The following is a 14,083-nucleotide window of genomic DNA, read 5'->3' as shown; positions in this document are numbered from 1 at the left end:
ACGCCGAGACCGAGAGCCATCATCCGGGCACTGAAATCCACTCATCCGGGCACTGAAATCCACTCATCCGGGCATTGAAATCCACTCATCCGGGCATTGAAATCCACTCATCCGGGAATTGAAATCCACTCATCCGGGAATTGAAATCCACTCATCCGGGCACTGAATTCCAGTCATCCGGGCTCTGAAACGAGAACATCCGGGCACCGTACGAGACTTAACGAGATTTAACGAGACTCTGTAAGCCCTCCTACGCGACCGGCATGCAAGCGCCGGTTGGTCTCCAAAGGAGTCGCAAAAAAATAACTGCTGCCAGTGCCTTCTCAATGTTTGTAAAGATATCAGTCGCTGTGCGTTTGATAACGCACGGAATTATAATTTCCGATTTCTAATAACGCGTGCAAAAAGCACATAAATGCCACGTTACACTTCGTTGTCATACGTGATCTCTTAGGGGCTTCGCGCATCGAAGCAAAGCCGCGCAGGCGCACAGGGGCCCGAGGGAGAAGCGCTGCGTTCAAAGGACAAGGCATCGCGCCGAACGGGTGGTGGCGTTCCTCCCTTCCATTACGGTGCGGTTCGGGTGTCCACCGAGATGGCAGAGAATTACTGCGCCATTTCCTTTCCTCAAAAAACCTTGCGTTCAAATGGCAAGGTATCGCGCTGAACGGGTGGTGGCGTTCCTCCCTTCCTCTACGGTGCGGTTCGGGTGTCCACCGAGATGACATTAGGCCCGTAAACATTTCATGCTTACTCTACTCTCGGTTACGGGAGAGGAAGAGATTTTTTTTCTCTTGTATTGTAATCTCTCTCGACTGTAACTTTGCACGCATTGCATTGTTTTGTTAATCACTTTGTATGTGCTCGTACTAGTGATTGTGAAATCCTCTGTATCCTCTCTTTAGTGTGTAAACTTTGTTTTGTTTGTGAACCTTTGACTCCGACCCATTCTCTGGCGTGCGACCGGCGAAAGCTGGGCACCAAACGACCACCCCCTTATACCTAGGTTGCTGTTTCTGTCTCAGCTAGCCACGCTCAGTCGACAACATCTCTTCTGTAACCGAGACCGCCATCCCCACACGCTCTAAGGGCGTCTGGCAGTGCACGCAGAAGTGCGCGAAAACGTGACATATTCTGGCGAACGCGACAGGACGTTTGGGGCTTGCAAGCGCAAAGGACAGAGAAACAGTCTGAAGGAGTTTATGAAGTGGTCGTAAACAAGTGTTATCAGGAGAGCGATATTTTTAGGTGCCGCGCTGAAGCGGTTAGTGAGGTTCACCGAGCAGAGGCATGTGCTGCATTTAAATAGTTCAGGCTCAGAATGAACCTCAAGGAGATAGCTGAGTTAGGGCTTCAGAAGGGTCTGAAAGGAGTTGAACTTGTTGAGTGGGTGGACCAGAAATATAAAGAAGTTCAAGAAGAGGAGAGAGAGTGGCAGAGAAAACGATAAGGAAGAGAACGGAAGAGGAGAGAGGAAGAGGCCGAAAGAGCATTAGAAAGAGAGTATGCAATCCTTCTAAGGGAGCTTATTAAAGTTTGCTGTTCAATGAACGTCGGGAGCAAGTGGAGCGTATCCCCGAGAGGTCGAGTGGAAAAATAACGAGTCTGACTCATTGGCAACCACAGAAGAGCTAGCTCCACGGGTCAGAGCCTGGTTGTGGAACAGCCAGTTCCTGCAACTGAAATCACAGAGAGAGAAGGCCTGACCGGACTTTCGATTTCTCAGGAGAGTGAGAGAGCAGCTACTGCCGAAATAGTGGGCACTGAGGAGAAGGCCAACCTTACGCTTGGCCTTCAAACAGAACAAACAGACGTGGCGCGCGCCTGTATATGAAGGGCGCTGACCGCTGTCGGCCAGCCCGAGCCGCCGTTTAAGCTTCGGAGAAGCCAGCCCGCACGACTCCCGGGTCTACACCACTCGCGCAGCTACGGACCAGCGAGGCAGCGTGCGCGTGTTTTCGGGACTGCTCTGTCGCATCCTCCGGACGTCGGAATGTCGCAGTGCCCGGTGAACAAATTGTGCTTTGTTTGTTTGTATCTGTGCTGTGCTAGCGCACTTTAGGTAATATATTTATCGTGTATTGTAGTCTCTATCGAGTGTTATCTTGCATGTGTTGCATTGTTTTGTTAATCACTTTGTATGTGCTCGTACAATTGATTAGAAAATCCTCTGTATCGTCTGTTTAGTGTATAGACTCTGTTTTGTTTGCGAACATTTGGCTCCGATCCATTCTCTGGCTTGCGACCTGCGATAGCTGGGAACCAAACGACCACTTCCCTTATCCCTTGGTAGCTGGTTTCTGGCTGAGCTTGCAATGCGGAGTCGAGGCCAATGTCTCTGAGACCAAGACCGCTACCCCCACACGCTCTAAGGGTGTCTGGGAGTGCACGCATAAGTGTGCGAAAAGGTGACAGCTGGGCTCCTGTCATTTAGTTCAACATATTGCACATGACGTCTCCCAGTCCACGGAGTTACTGTAGAGCCTGATAACAGGCTGAAATCTTCGGAAATGGCGATAACAGTGAGTCTGGAGTTTACTAGGCTTACGCGAACAGTGTCCTTCTCCACAACTTGCTTGGTCGTTCTAGCATGTCTTCTATGACAATCAAAAAGCTCTCTTGTGAACGCAAATTTTTTCGAAACGTGTGAAGGCGTGTACTGCGCTACTCTGAAATCGAGTGAAAACTGATGCCGTTTCATGCAAGGGTAGTGAAATAAGATAATCGCCAGTTGAACAGTCTTGATGACGTTTTCTTTGCCTCACACTTCGCCTAATACTTATAAAAATATGCAGAAAGTTTAAAATAATCTAGAATAAACGGATAATGAAGGCAATGGGAGGCAGCTATGAAAAGACAAAGGAGATAAATGAACTGAACGCGAACAGTTACACCTCTAACAACTCCTGACAGAAGATGTTATTGCATTAAGATATACACAGAAATAGCAAATAGATCTTTTATATTCGTGATTATACCAAAGAAATTAAAACATCTTACCTTTTGTTCTCTACTGTACATCTAAGTACACGGTGCGTTTTACTCGTTTTCGAGAGAATTGAAAAAAAAAAAACTACCGGGGGCTCTTAGGTCTGCTTACGCGTTTTGAATGCGAAAGCTTTGTGCACTACTGTTCTTTCCTGTGGTGCGTGTGTGGTTTGTGTAACTTAGCTCACGTTAAGCACACCACTCAGAACTCCGTGGGTTAATGCCCATGTATGCAGAATTGGTCATTCTCTGCTTAAGATTCATAGATGGCGGCGAGTCCTAATATACCACTACCAGCGCAGTGGCACAGCGGTTAAGCGATGCACCACTGTACTGGCAGGTGGCTGTTACTGTCACAGCCACCTGCGTACGGACTGTGCGACCCATGTTGCTCTTCCTGAGAAAGTTCTCGCGCAGCTGGCGCGGCGCTCCTCCAAACATACCCTAACTTGGGTAAGCTGGGGTAAGTGTCCACACTTTCTGCTCAGGCTTTCGGTTAACGTCACGCACGAGCCAAGTAATGCTTACGCATAAAAAAAAAACCGTAGATTACAGTCAAGTTCCGACTTAAGAGTGTGATGCGATAGCTATAATAGGTCCCTTCAACGACGTGGGGTCCTCTTTTTGTCTCACTTCGCAGGCACGGACACTGTGCTTTCTCTCACCAGGCCATAACGCTTACACTATATTTAAGAGTACAATACGATGATGTCAGAGATCCCTCCCGTGGAAGTACTCCTCTGTCGCCAAGGTTCAGCCTACATACCCCTATATACGGAATTGTCATTTACGTTCACAGATCGCAGGGAGTCCTCATACCTCTCCTGGCGCAATGGTGCAGCAATTAAGCACAGCTTCAGCCGGTGCAGCAGTTAAGTGCTGCACCACTGCCCCGGTAGGCCAGTGGGGCTTGTGAGACCCAGATTGCTCTTCTCGAACTGCCTCTCGCGACCAATCTTCCACCTGCTACGGTGGTCAGGTTGTGGTGACGTCACAAGGTAGAGTGCCTTGGATGGCACACGGGCCATTTGATTCTCCACTCACAACGCCAACGACGACAACGACAGCGATGACGCGGGATTTTCTGCAGAACGGGAAATTTAACGCTGTCGCTTTAATACTACAGGCACACTAACGCGCAGATGTAAGGGCGTATATGAGTTGTGTTTGTAAAAAATATGTCATAAATTTTTTCGTCATTCATAATTCAAACTTGGACAGCTCTGCACGCTTCGCGGGCCTGCTGGTGCCGTAGCAGAAGACAAACGGTTCTAGTTACACTCCTTAATCGTGAGACTTGTCCGTCACTGTTGGGTGGGGTTGAAAAGCGTTTCACTGAAGTAACTGTTTCGTGAGGTGCGAATTATGTACTGGAGGGCATTCACTTTCACGTCCGGATCTGGTTCTAGGCTATTACTCCGACATCGATGACGCCATTCATGTCTTTAATAGAGTGATGCATAAGAGGTAAGCTCTGAATTGGTATGAGGAAAACTAGCATATTAAAATGGCAGGCCGGTGAGGCTGCATTTGTGCACCAGTGCATATGAGCCATGTTTTGCTGATTTTGAAAGTTTTTCGGCGGCCCCATTGCTTAAGTTTCCACTGTCCTTTAGTGCAAGAGTGTACCGTTAAACTGTTCTGCTTCTTTGAGTTTTTCTTTATTTCGTCAACGTAGAAGTTCTTAGTTTTATACCATATATGGAGTTTTCGCATTTAGTTAAAATGAATTCTATTGCTTTTTGATTGCGTTTGTGTACTTTAAATTTACTACTGTGATTCGTTAATTTGTAATGTCTACTCTAGAGTTCTACTGTTTTCCCCCAGAAGAACAAAGTAAGCTCCAGTGTATTTTTTGGTCTTTGAACCATGTGTTCATAAGCTGTGGTCGTATGTTTCGTATTTGTAATCTATGTAGCTGTATTTGAGTCTCCTGGCTAGGTGGTAGTTCCAGGTGACGGCTTTATTGATTATTTGTTCGCCAGTGAAGGATTTGCTTTTCCGATTAAAACGTTGTCCTTCTTGAATTAGTTTTTGCTGTTCATTCTCCTGTTCAATTTCGAAATGAATGAGACGAATATATGCCAATACATATAAAGTTATGCTACATGTTCTTCGGTTTGTTTTAGTTATTAAAATTAAAGGAAGCCTTTCGGTTGATTCTGGCGTGTTCTTATTTTTACTTTGTGATTATACCGTACGGAAGATGCGTATACTAATTGCTTGTCTATTGCCTGTAAATATATTTCTTTAGAGTGTCTTTTTGATGATGCAACTGGCTCCTGAAAACCTATACGTGATTTGTTAGGGTTTGGACTTCATTTGTCTTCTATATATTTTAACTTCTCCACAAATCCCTTTTTGCACTCTGTTTCCAAATCAGTGTAGTTTATACTTTCTTCTTTAAGTTTTGTACTTTTTGCGGAGGTGTTCGAGCTTGTTATGGGGTCTGGTAATGTAAATAACAAACATACACTCGCAAACAAATTCCTCCCAAGGAAACACGACGTTTCGAGGCCCGTACGGGTCCCTTGATCACATAGAGTGCTGCATAGAATGACAGTGGCTTATAAAAGGTTAAAATTGGGTAGTGAGCGATTAAAGATTCCTAGAAGGTTACCACGTGCTCTGTTAAGAGCATGCTTTGTGCTATGTATATGGAATGATTCCAAAAGGAGGCGCGATGATAAGTTCTTCTTTGTGGCAATGATAGATGCTTCGTTCCAATCAATGTAGTGCCCACCTGCAGTTCAACCTGCGCTGCTAGTCCCTCAGCCTAACCCCGAAGTCCCTTAGGTTACCGCATCTTGTGTCTACAGCGTTTGGAAGGCAAATCACTGCCAAAGCCGAAAAACTCCTCCTGCAAGCTGGAATCGTCGAAACAAAAGCCACGGTCAAACGGTTGGAAGGGGATGTATTCGTCGCACATCGTTCACTCCAGCAGGACCTGGCTGATATCTACCCGGAAGTTGTGCTGCATGCGGACAACGTCGCCGCCAGGACGAGAGACAAGAGAACGTCCGCTCAAAAAGGGAAGTTGCCACTGCTGCTGCAAATGCGCGTCCGCACGCGTGCGTCACCAGGCATCTACAGTTCCTCCTCGCACAAGCTAGGTTCCACTGAGTATTCCCTGCTGAGTCCCGGCGGACTGAACTTCAACATCGCTGCGGCCCCTAGCCCTGCAAGAACCGTCTGCGCCGTCGAACAGGCGGTTGGGGCATGTTGAGCCTAGTCGGCGTGAAGAAGCACATTCGCGTGCCATTGGAGGCCTTGAATAACTATCACAGACGAAGACAGGCTCCCTACTGCTTCCAGAAAAGCAGGCCATCAAACGATTGCAGACGAACACCGAAATAGCAGTCCTACCCTCCAACAAAGGCAGTGCCACCGTCATTTTTGACCGATCCGATTAAGAAGCGAAGATGTCTGCGCTTCTTGAAGATGCGGACACCTATATAAAAATCAACCGCGATCGAACAAGGAAAATTGAATCGGAACTGCAGAAACTGCTGACAGAAGTGTTCCCGCACGTGCCTCTTGAAAGAAAACAGTTGTACAATAAGCTTCTTTGCCACAACGGTTCAGCTCCCGCGACCTACAGAGTTCCCAAAGCGCACAAGCCGGGTGTACCACTACAACCAATAGTGGACTACAGGCGTTCACCACTGTACAAACTGTCCCGTCATCTGCATCAGGTCCTTCGCCCACTAGTTGAACAAACGGCGACCTACATTAAGGACTCTCGCCACTTTGTGGAAAAACTAAACCAAGTTTCCATTGAAGACGAAGACGTCATGGTTTCGTTTGACGTGAAATCAATGTTCACGTGCGTGCCAGTGGACTTCGCAGTACAGTGCTGCAAGGAAGCTCTTTGCGCAGACGCCACATTGACCTCAAGGATTCCGTTCGGCGTGGACAATCTGTGCCGCCTGTTCAGTTTCTGTCTCGACAACACGTTTTTTTTTCAGCGGGACCTTCTACAGACAACACTTCTGCACAGCAATGAGCTCATCTATTTCCGTGGTCGGTGCTAACCTCGCATTAGAAGCCATTGACAGCCTAGCCGTTCCCACGTTCAAACCATCACCGAAGGTATTCCTGCGTTACGTGGACGACTGCTTCAGCATTATGCATCACAGCGACGTACAGCCTTTCCCGAGACATCAAAACTCAATCCAGCCAACTGTACAATTTACCGTGGAGGAAGAAACGAATGGACAAATCCCTTTTCTTGATGTCGTCGTCCAAAGGAACAAAGCCGGGCTTGAAACCTCGGCGTATCGAAAACCGACACAGAGTGGAAAGCACCTGAACTGTCAATCAGCACATCCTAATGGACACAAGCGTTCGGTCGCCAAATATCTTTTTAATCGCGGGTTCGTCCTATCCATGCCTGTTTTATCCGCCTGTTTTATCCATGCGACTTCCCCAGTGAAATCGTACGCTGCAACATAGAACGGATGGACATCATCCATCGCCGCGGCGCTATCCCGAAGTGCTTTGCAAGGTTACCCGTTTACCTGCAGTTCTTGCAAGTATGGCAAGCTATAGATTCTCGTCATTATCACCGACGCGCGAAAACATCAACCGCTGCTGGGTATATTTGGCTGCAAAGTTCCCGAAACCACTGCAGTTGCAGCAGCGTAGTGGCCTACTAGCCTCAAACTCTCTTTTCCGGGCTTTGTCTGCTCCCTTTCTATTTGGCTGTTCTTCACGCTTTTCTGGTCGTTTCCTTGGTGCCTCCGACTGCTCAGAACCTCTAGCAAGCTTGTTCATTCTGCTAGAAAAATTAACCCACAGTTTCACCGCTTGGGGATGGTTCGGTAAACTTCTCAAGGCAAAAACACTCGATGGTTTTGTTTCGGCTATCGTAAACCTCCGCTCCTTTTAGGCACTCTAGCAGGTTAGTCATAGGTGAATTGCGGAAAGCCATCGCTATCGCTTTTGCTTGTGCTTCTGAAGCGCAGTCGGAAAGCTCGCCGGTACCTTTTAAGCAGGCTGGCTTTGACTTTCTTGTAATCGGCTGCGTCTTTAGTGCTAAGTCTCGCTATGACTTCAGCTACTTCACATGGCAATAGTGTCAGAAGCCGTTGTGGCCACGTACTGTGAGCAAAGTTCTCCCTTTCACAAGTTGTCTCAAAATTGTAGAGGTACAGTCCTCTGTCCCGTCCAATTTCATACGAATGCATGTACTTGTCCATTCGATATGCTTTTGCATCGCTTGCTCTTTCATTAGTTTCGGCTCTCGCACTACCACCATCTTTTTGGCTTTCGTTTTCAAGCTGCAATCGCTTTAGTTCCCTTTCCGCTTTTTAAGCTACTCACTTTTGACTCTACTTGTCTTTTTCCCACTCTCGTCAGCTTCCTCATTACGTGGTTTTTTCTCCTGCCTGGTCAGCTTTCTCTTTAGCCTCCTGTACCAAGTTACATGCGTCTACAAGCTAATCATTATTCTCGACGTCCTTAGGAATGGTCTTGCATAGCTCATTTTTTGTTATTTTGCTCCCAACTTCTACTGATAGCTTCTCGTTAACACGTGCAAGTCCGACTTCGACAATTTCATTAGGTCCATGACCATGCTTTCTCCGCTTTCGCTCAGCTGTCTTAGAAATGGCGGGAGATTAAGCTCTCTAAATTGGAAAACGCCTAATTCCCAGTGGTTCAAGATTATTCTCTCAAAATATGAAGCCTGGCGAATCCCATAGAAAAAGCCAAAAATCTACGCTACAGACACAGCACAATGTAGCGCGGTCCATCCCAGCTGCTGCCAATCAGTGTTGGAAACGAGGCGCCCTTGGTTTGTCTGACTCGTTCAGCCCCGCAGGTCCCGGCTCCGAAGGACGGTGTCGAACTCTGCAGGAAACTCTGCAGTAGGCATATATTTTCATATTTACACTCGAGATAGGAGTGTCTCGGTAACAGACCAACAGCCCGTTAAATACGCTTCGTATTCCTTAGATCCCTGCCTGGGGAATAAAGTTCGGTGAACGATGTCCAATCAGGTGGGCAGTTGGGGCCACTGGTGGTACCGCCCATAGCAGGAGGCGTTGCTGATGTTCTCTCGCAGCTCGGTGGATGGCAAAGGCTAAAGACTGAGTCATCGAACACTGTTGTGTCGATTTGACGACTGCGGCAAGTCTGCTCCATGCCTTTAGTGGAAAGGAATTTCAAGCCGACTCTAAGCAGGTGAACGAGCGACCCCGTAATGAATTTAGGCGTTCACGCAGACGAATGGTAATGCTCCGGCCGGTTTGACCTATATATGCTTTCGTGCATGGCAATGACAGCTCATATACTGCTGTGCAGCACAATCCACAAGCCTTTCTTCTGTTTCATGATGCACCGCCCACAATGAACTACTATAACCAACTTGCTAGCCATTCATCCTTGTTGAAAGAAGGGCTCCACATAGCCATGCAGTTGGACCTGCAGGGACATGATGACTTACATAAAAACACGAGCGAGTACGCGCGTCGTAGTGTGGTGACGTCACGGAGGAGTAGAGAGGCCTTGTCTAGTGTAGAAGCTGTTGTTCTTCCCTCAACAGTTGTTACAAATTGACGGAAGAGGAGCCGTTGAACGCTGGCTGGGTGTCACACATTTGCGTTCCCTTTTACTTCAGATACCTTCCTCACAGTGGCGCTAAATATCTTCATCAGAAAGCGCTTGCAACAAAAAAATTGGAGGCTTATCAAGGTTAAGCCCAGTGGATGCGAAGCATGTCCTTAGCGTTTGGAGGCATCTTGACCGCATACACGCCCGGCGCAAAGACGCTGGCGCGGTTGCGGGCACAGAGACTGACGCGACGGCGGGCGCGCGCCGCCTCATCCCTGGCGTGACGTCACATATCACGTGATGCAGCGATGGTGGCGCTGCCGCCGCGTCGCGCGCGACGGCGCGAACCGAAGCGTGGAGGCCTCCGCCGGGCGACGTCCGACGGCGCTATAGTGCCTAGAATATACTGGCTAGTGTGCGCAGCCAACACCACCTAGACTTTTTAAGGCCTCTCCACGATTCCTCCTCCGACGCGTGACGTCACCGCACTACGACGGCGGGAGCAGCCACGACTGACCGCTGCGGCAGCACCTCCTGGCGGCCGCTGCCGCCGTTCTCCTCCCGCGCTGTTTCAAACCGTTCAAGAGCAGAGTACTCCGAGGCGTATTTGCGTATAAAAAATTGAAGATAAAGAATTTGACTGTTAGAAGACATGAAAAATATTTCGTTCGATGTAAAAATCTTCGTTCGCATTTCTAGAAACTGTCTAATTTTTAAAAGCTTACTTTATGCAGTTTTTCTTGTAAATTCTTGAAAGCAATCATTTGAAAGGAGACATCGCGATTGCTGTAAACATCATTACCGTCGTGCTTGAACATGTGCTGCACGTGTGTTACATGCTGTTCCTCCGCTGTTATTTCTTTCTTTGTCGTTTGCTGAAGCTTCCTTGCCAGCTGTGAATACTCGAAGTGCAATCCTGGGAAACGTCTGTGAAAGTGGTGTGTGCGTGTGACAGTTCCTGGGCCATTTGTTAAAATGCCAGGACACTGTTGTGTTCCCGGCTGCCGCGGGAATTACGATGGAGAAAAGCCTGTGCGCGTCTTCACTTTCCCAGCTGATGCTGACAGAAGGAGGCGATGGTTGAAAGCCATTCCACGTGCTGATTTCGAACCCGGAAAGCGCTCAGTGGTAAGTCAAAAAATCGTGATATTTATTCCGCGACGTAGCTGTGTGTACATAATGCGCTACAACATGGCCTAGTGGCTAGGCGAGTTGGAAATATTCTAAAGATGAAATATTTCACTGCGCTAATTGCTATTGCACCCATGGAATTAATCATCTTAAATATGCTGACCTTATCTGCGCTGGGCTTTGCAGGTCTGCGAGCGGCACTTTAAAGAGTGAGACATTCGGAGTACTACTAAGTACGTGGACTCAAAAACGGGCAATGTCGTCGAGGCAAAACTGAAGATCGCTCGTCTCAGCTCCGACGCCATTCCCAGTGTATTCCCGAACTGTCCAGCGTACCTTTCCGCGCCTGCCACTACGTCCCGAGAAGCACCCGCTGAAAAGAGGATGCGTCTTGAAGAAGCTTCTTTACGAGATGCCATCGCCATGTCACTGCAGACACACGAGGAGGAAGAAGCAAAGAACAAGATTGACACTTTCCAAGTTCTACTGGAGTGCCTTCCTCAAATCAAGCTTTCTGAATTTTGGAATGTTATTTCTCGACCTGCCTGCGTCGTTTTTCTCAATCTTGCTGTTGATGACGTCCCTTGTGTTTTGTCGTCAGACACGGTCTTAGAGGACCTCATGGTGAAAGTTCATTACCGAAATGTGCAGCTGACTACGATTGATGGCACAGATACTATCCCTCACAAAGTACATGATATCCGTGGCTTGACAGATCTGCTGGATGCTGTAGAGTCGTTTCACGGAAAGTTGTTGTCTAAGCACGAAGAAAAAATTGATGGTTTGCTTAAGTTGTCACTTTCCCTGCTTGAAGATGCCTCAAATTGTGAAGTGGCAGATGTTGAACAACTCAATGCAGTTAGTTTTTTTAAAGAGCAAGTTTCTCTTCTTCTTGTCAAGCATAGCAGGTCATCCCGGTATTCTGCAGAGTTGCTGGTATTCTCAAGCATTTTATTTACAGTTTCTCCGCATGCTTATAGGTTCCTTCGTAGTTCCGGAAACCTTAGACTACCCCATCAGTCTACAATACGTCGTATATGTAACTCCTACAACGTAAGCCCGGCAGCTGAGCAGCAAAGCACTTCTTTCCTATCTTATGCAAAGAAGCTTGTCGCAGCAATGAAGGAGCATGAAAAAATTGTAGTACTCATGATGGACGAAATCCACCTGCAGCCTTATTTTGATTATAAGGGAGGAGCAGTTGTTGGTGCAGCTTCCAATAGCCCTAATGCAGCAAAAACAGCCCATGTTTTTATGATGCAAAGCTTGCTTTCGCGTCAGAAGAATGTTGTGCACATACTGCCTGTAGAGCGCATCAACGCACAGCAGCTTCACACTATTCTGCATAGCATCATTACTCAGCTAGAGCATGTTGGGTTGCGTATAATCGCAGTCATAACTGACAATAACTCAATCAACCGGAAAACAATATCACTTTTTGGGGCCCCCTGCAAACTTAAGAGTGTGTATCCACACCCTGCAGACTCCAAACGTCCTCTGTTTTTTCTGATTGACCCTGTACACTTAATAAAATGCGTCAGGAATAACTGGATTAATCAGCGAAATGCTGGAACATGCATGTTCTTTCCTAGCCCCACAGGACCTAGCATAAACCCACCTATACTTACAGCTTCATTTAAAACACTTCGAGAACTTCACTCTAAAGAACAGGGTCAGCTGATTAAATCAGCACCAACGCTTTCATCTAAATCTCTGAACCCATCGAATATGGAGCGACAGAATGTCAAGCTCGCACTAAGGATTTTCAGCCCGTCTACGGCAGCAGCTCTGCGAGCATGTGGGCCCAGACTTGATCTCGATCATGTGTCTGGCACTGCAGAGTTCCTTGAAACAATAACAAAGTGGTGGAACATTGTAAATGTAAAGACATGCAACAAGGGAATTCGACTTCGTGATGAGCTGCAGTCACCGATTACATCAGTGTCAAGTCCACAGGTCCAGTTTCTGTTAAGTATAGTAGAGTGGCTAGATCTGTGGCAGTCTCTCAAATTTGACGCAGGCATACTTACGAGAGAGACTCACAGTGCGCTCCGACTCACGACAGACACCTTAGTAAAGGTAACCAGGTATTGCCTAGAGGAAATGAACTTTAAGTATGTACTTTTAGGAAAGTTTCAGACTGATTGTTTGGAAGAGAGGTTCGGCAAGTACCGCCAACTCTCCGGTGCGCAATACCACATTTCTATAAGACAAGTCTACGAGTCGGAGCGAAAGCTTCGTCTGCAGAACATTCTAGAGTTCCCGGAGTTTGAGGCTGCAACAGATGTGGTGGCAGTAAACGATGCAATACTTGAAGTGTTTGACATTGAGGTAACGGACAACGATTATGCGAAGAAGGCGCCAAATCTCCCAGCAACCACTTACGTTGCTGGCTATTGTGCCCACGCTGCGTTCAAAAAGCTGTCATGCATGGCTTGCAAAGAAAATTTAATGCTAGAAGATGACATTGAAGTAGAAGGTGGGGAATTAGTCCAGGCCATGACTCGTGGTGGTCTCAAGTTTCCACAGCCTGCCATAGTAAATGCTGTTCTTACTGCTGAGATAGTTCTTGACAAACTGAGAAGCGAACAGCATGCGACACAATTTCTTGCACTACCAAATCAAAAAGAGGCTCTCTTGGCACTCACACATGATGTGATAAACGACGGCATTGACTTTGATGTGTGTGAGAATGGGCACACTCCGCAGTTGGTAATGCACTATGTCCTAAGTGCAGCTGCAAACACGCTTCTAAATAACCTTTGCAAAAGAAAAAATGATCAACTTTTAGTTGAAAAGGTAGCAAAAGAAAAAGAAAGAAAATTGAAGACATTGAAGAATTGACTACCGTGTGTGCTTGTGACTGTGTTTGTTAGTTTTTATTAACTTTCTGAACCAGTTTTTGCGTTGTATTAATGTATATTCTCCATCTTTTCTTGTGTTTGCTTTCTGTTTACAGCTTTTCTGCTGTTATCTTCACTTATTGCATTTTATGATTCAGTGCTGCAACAGTTTCCTTACCTCCTACTGCTACTGATCGTGTTTCTCATCTGAAAATAAAGTACGACTTCTGAAAGTCCTCTGCATTGTTCATTATAAATAAAAAAAAATATTACGAACGTATCTTCACACATGCGAAAGGCGCGCTTTGATATGAAATCAGTCTGCCAAAATGTAACTGCTTATACTTTGAAATAAACAAGAACAAAAAAATGTACCGTTAGGTTGCGGGCAAGCAAAACACGATTTAAAAAAAAGTAATTTTCTTTTCGAGAGACATAATCAGCACTCTGAAAAGCGCGAAATGCGTGCGAGCGCGGAAGCCGAATCTACTGGGCCGTCGCAGTGCGGTGACGTCACGCAAACGTGGAGAGGCCTTGGCGCAGCGCGCGCGTTTCGTACGGGAGGG

General features: G+C 47.0%; 1 protein-coding gene across 1 annotated transcript; it reads left to right on the top strand.

Moving 5' to 3' along the window:
• The first annotated feature begins 10,918 nt into the window (after positions 1-10,918).
• LOC149356150 (uncharacterized) lies at positions 10,919-13,874 on the top strand. The gene has a single exon (XM_089584121.1). It carries the CDS (start codon positions 11,059-11,061, stop codon positions 13,516-13,518), a length of 2,460 nt encoding a protein of 819 aa, XP_089440247.1. The 5' UTR covers positions 10,919-11,058; the 3' UTR covers positions 13,519-13,874.
• The last annotated feature ends 209 nt before the right edge of the window (positions 13,875-14,083 follow it).

Source organism: Amblyomma mixtum, chromosome 3, assembly GCF_055824585.1.
Source record: "Amblyomma mixtum isolate Tamu chromosome 3, ASM5582458v1, whole genome shotgun sequence".
NCBI lineage: Eukaryota > Metazoa > Arthropoda > Arachnida > Ixodida > Ixodidae > Amblyomma > Amblyomma mixtum.
Note: the sequence above shows the minus strand (reverse complement) of the source record. Positions and strands in the feature narration are given on the sequence as shown.

What these genes read in the sequence shown, in the direction of transcription:
- LOC149356150 (XM_089584121.1), top strand. Translation starts at nt 11,059, where the DNA reads ATGCGTCTTGAAGAAGCTTCTTTACGAGATGCCATCGCCATGTCACTG.